This window comes from Triturus cristatus, chromosome 7 (assembly GCF_964204655.1).
Source record: "Triturus cristatus chromosome 7, aTriCri1.1, whole genome shotgun sequence".
Classification (NCBI taxonomy): Eukaryota; Metazoa; Chordata; class Amphibia; order Caudata; family Salamandridae; genus Triturus; species Triturus cristatus.
In genome coordinates, this window is record NC_140590.1 from 114,640,099 (window position 1) to 114,645,007 (window position 4,909).

Here is a 4,909-nt window from a genome sequence, read left to right on the forward strand (position 1 = left end):
GGGGTTCGGAGGTGTAGTCGAAGGTGACATGGGTGCTTGTGGAGAAGACGGCGTCCAGCGTGTGACCTGCGGCGTGGGTGGGTGCGGTGACGAGTTGTCTGAGGCCGAGGTTGGCGAGGTTTTCGTTCAGAGTAGCGGAGTTGGCGTCGTTGTTGTTCTCGAGGTGGAAATTCAGGTCCCCGAGGAGGATGTAGTCAGTGGAGGCGAGTGCGTGGGTGCTGGCGAGGTCAGCGATGGAGTCGCTGAACTGTGCTCGTGGTCCGGGGGGTCTATAGATGAGGGTTCCTCTGAGGGTGGTGTTGGGGTCAGTGTGGATCCGGAAGTGCAGGTGTTCGGCGGTGTTGAGGTTGTCGTCTGCGTGGGTGGTGACCTTGAGGGTGAACTTGTAGACGATGGCTATTCCTCCTCCGATTCCATTGGCGCGGTCCCTGAGGGTGATCTTGTAGCCGTCCGGGATGGCTATGGCGATGTCGGGTGCCGAGGAGTCATTCCACCAGGTCTCGGTGAGGAAGGCCACGTCTGGGGCGAAGGTGTCGAGCAGGTCCCAGAGCTCGATGGCGTGTTTGCGTGCGGAGCGGGTGTTGAGTAGGATGCAGCGAAGGTGGTTGGGTCCAGTTCTTGGAGGTTTGGTGGGTCTGTCACAGGTGAAGCTGCAGGAGCTTCCTACAATAACAGCTTGGCACCAGGCAAAAAGTGGGGTAACCATGCAGAAGGATCCTACCTTCCTACAGGCACCATCCGGGAACAGGGAGCCCGACTCACCTCAGGCCCAGCCGCTAGCCGCAGCACCAATGATCCGCAGGAAAGTTTCACTCCCTCAGGTCGTAGGATATCAGCAGGACACCCAGCGCCTCTTGCAACTTTGCGGGAGGTGGGGGTGACCATCTTGGGCCCGCGCACACCTCGCATTCTCAACTCAGTCCTACAGAGCCCGTTCACTAGAGCGTGGCAGGCAGCCCTCAGCTGACCACCTTGCATGTATGCCCAGCTGGGTAGGGTGCAAAGCAGGTTGCGTGGCACCTCGGTGCCCAGCGCAGTCAGGGAGTTATCAGATGGCGTGGAAGGGCAGTGGGAGCACTTAGGCGGACCCATTGTAGGATGAGAGGCAGGATGGACGGATTAGGCTCTGGATATTTTTCGGGCCTTACACGGAGCTCCAGCTCACACATCTGCCTTTGTTGCCATCTAGGCCGCACACCCGGTCCAACACACTCTTGTAATAATTTCCTATAAAAACTGGAGCCATTTCAGTTAGCACCAAATTCTAAATGGGCCTTTGGTTCATTTAGACCTAAATTATTTGTAAGTGTTTCCTTTCAAACAAATTGCATAAGTGGTTGTTTTCTATTGCATGTGGGGGTCACTATAAATTAACATTCATTTTGCAATTATAGTTAGAGAGACCAATTTTCAAGAACTTGCAGGAGCATGTTAGAAAAACACATTTTTGCAACCAAATTCTAGAGATCTAGAGATCTGGAATTTGCCTAAAGTTTTCACTTGGGACTGCAAGTAGCTCATCATATGAAATGGTCTCATCATTGCCTCTCAACTGAACATATTCTCAGGACACACAGAGGGCCAGATGTACCAATATTGGATTTTGCGATTCCATAATAGCAAAATTTACTGATTCGCAATTATGGAATTGCAAATTGCAATGTATGTATGTCTCGCAATAATAATTATGATTTCTACATATTCCTTATTTGAAACTTGCAAATTACGAGTCGCAAATAAGGAATGGCTTCCCATTCATTCCTATGGGCCTCTGAATGGGAATTGCATGCGCAATTTGCGAGTAACCAATAGGTACTCGCAAATTGCGCTTGCAATTTCAGGGGTGCAAGGGTGTCAAATGGACACCCTGTTGCACCCCTGAAATATGCAAGTGTGCACATGTGGTGCACATACATGCCCTAAGGGCATTTATGTACCTTGGAAAATGCTAAAAAGTGCAAACTTGAAGTTGGAGGGTAATTTGCGATTCTTTAAAGCCAGGTCGCAAAATGTTTGGCTTCCTGCATTTCATATTGGGGAATTGCAAATTGCGATTCCTTAAATGCATTCGCAAAATAGGGAATCGCAATTTTTGCGAATCCCTATTTTGCGAATGCCTTTTGGGATGATACATCCCAAAAGGTATTTTTCCCATTCGCAAACGTTTGCGAACGGGAAAAACGCTTGATACTTCTGGCCCAGCCTGTCTCAGGTTCCACAATTTAAACTGTTGTGAAGCAATGTGCTTTGTCCCATTTTCTAGGTTTTTACCTCCTGCCTAATTCTTCTTATTTGTCTCTTCTCTCCCAGGGCATTATGGTTCTACATAATAATTCGACGAATTTGTCTTTTGAGGAGAAATACAATCATACAGTGAACTTGGTATCATCTGTGTTTCTTTTCTTCACTGCTTCCATTGGTATTCTTGGAAACTCTCTTTTCCTCTGGACTTTGGGATTCAGGATGACGAAGACAGTCAACACTGTATGGTTTTTCAGCTTGGTTTTGTCCAGTTGGACATTCTCAATGATCATGCCAATCCTTGGGGCGTTTGCTTTGCTTGATCTCCACTGGCCTTTTGGCAAAGCGATGTGCAAAGTGGTGAACACGCTTATTTCTCTCTCTATGTACGCTTCAGTCTTCATCTTGACCATCATTAGCCTGGACCGGTACATCCTAGTTCTCCACCCAATCTGGGCCAGGCATTACAGGACACCCCGACGGGCTACAATCATCAGCTATTCCATCTGGAGCGCAGCTATTATGTTAAGTGCACCATATTTGGTTTTTCGAGAACTCAGGCATGATGAAAACAATAAAACCATCTGTACCAACAATTACTTATTTTCTGATGACTGGAAAACTCCAGAAGTACAAACCAGAAGAGATAAAATCCACCTGTGCCTGTTTTTAGTCAGGGTTTTTGTTGCATTTCTTTTACCATTCATGGTCATCACTTCCTGCTACATCATCATAGCCTTCAAAGTGAATGTGAGAAGCCTGTCAAAGTCAAGTAAATTGATTAAAGTCATAATGGTCTCCGTTGTGTCATTCTTCGTGTGTTGGACACCATACCACCTGTTCCAGTGTTTACGTCTCTTCAGAGGATCTGTCCCAGAGTTACTGATACCAGCAAGTATGTTGGTGGCCACCATTGCATCATGTGTCAATGTCTGCTTCACTCCCATCTTTTATATTTTCATCGGAGAAAACTTTCAAGAAGTTTTTAAAAAGTCTCTTCTGTACCTGATCGAGTCTGCTTTCCATGAAGAAGTCGAATGAACTGTGGTTCTCAAAACAGACCAGATGAGTCTGAAATCATGCAAAGTGGAATTGTCTATAAAAGTATCGGAGAGAACTTGCAACAGCTTGCCCTGCTGGAAATATAGGTAATTGGTATGTGTGTCCCCCCCCTCAAACTTTGTAACCCAGCCCTGCCTCAGACATTGATTCCATTTCTCTTTAAAAAAAAAGACCACTATCAGATAGGCACGTGCCCATTTTTTCACTCCTTGATTTACATGTTGCCTTACACCTTTGTCCACATTGCAACATGCTTTTTCCTCACCAAAGCTTTAGAATGTGACCCATTGCTTTCTTTGATACACCTTCCCTTTCCCCATCCAATCCAAAGGTCGCTGAAATCATAGAAGACCTCATATAGAGGGTGCAAGGAGCTGACAATCCCCCAGGAGGACAGACTAAATGTGAACTAGAACCCTGCGGCAGCCTTTTCCCCACATTGCTGTCCAGAAGGAGGACAAAATTCAGCAGTTGGACTCCACCACATACTTAGAGTTTTAACCAGCCAGAAGTCAGATGATTTCAGGACCCTCTGAACTGTAAACAAGGCTCTAATTCTCTTTTCCAAAGATCTGCCCTGCCACACCTTTCTATCCAATCATTATATTCTATATATGTCATACACCCAATGCCTTGAAGTCCCCCAATGACTTGAAGTTTAATGCTCTCTTATTTTTCATTACAACATTTCTCACACTCAGTATTATTTTTTCTAACTTCCTTTGTTGTAGCAAATAAGGGAGATCCTTATCTTCCATCACTTCATTTGCTGTATGGCTGCCCACAATCTTCTCCCCTCCTCTAATCCGGGGTTTCTTCCTACTATTTAAGAAACAAGTCCCACCAAGTTTCCACGGTGCGTCATCACTGCGTAAAATAATCAGCTATGGTCCACTATCGTTATCCTAACCCCACTTACCATTTTTGAGAACCAGTGTATTTATTTCCTTCCAGACACCAGGCCACTGTCTGTCCCTGAAGCAACATTTTCTCCAACAACTCCTCATTTTGGTTTTCTGGCCCACCCTGCTGCACTGCACCATCATACATCACACACACGTGCCCACCTCTGCACACAATCTTTTATTCATCATTGTAAACATTTCTTGCAGTCCTATACCAATTACTTTGATCCCCATATACACATTCTGGTGTTACAGATTGACTGGAAAGCTCTCTTCAGTGACCAGTGGGCAGAACCTCTCACACTGTCCAAGTCAGCCTTGATCTCTCCTACTGAGTGAATGTCTACAGACTGAAGGACCTCTCCTTCTATTACCTAATATTACTCTTACAGGGAATTTAGAAAATGATAAACATGAAACCATGTTTGAATGTTCAATGTGTGCCCCCACTCTGCATTTCTCACTCGCCAACTCTCATTACCTTGTGAGGCGACGTCTTGGCCAGTGGGCTGTGTAAGGTGTTCCTGCTATTGGAGGTGTATCCGTGGACTTAGGCGCAGGTGTGGGAGCCACGAGGATCAACAGTCGGTGAATCCGGGACTGCGAGTCCCAGCGGCCCCTCTGCTTCCAGGACATTGGCCGCAGCTGGAGACTCTTCTCGGCCCCTCCTCCTCTCACCTCATAGCGCCTCGCGGCCCCCG

At 46.6% G+C, this 4,909-nt stretch overlaps 1 protein-coding gene across 1 annotated transcript; it reads left to right on the top strand.

Moving 5' to 3' along the window:
* The first annotated feature begins 2,316 nt into the window (after nt 1–2,316).
* Nucleotides 2,317–3,282, top strand: LOC146808971 (putative G protein-coupled receptor 33). The gene has a single exon (XM_085614270.1). The coding sequence runs from the start codon at nt 2,317–2,319 to the stop codon at nt 3,280–3,282; it is 966 nt and encodes a 321-aa protein (XP_085470396.1).
* Nucleotides 3,283–4,909: the final 1,627 nt, after the last annotated feature.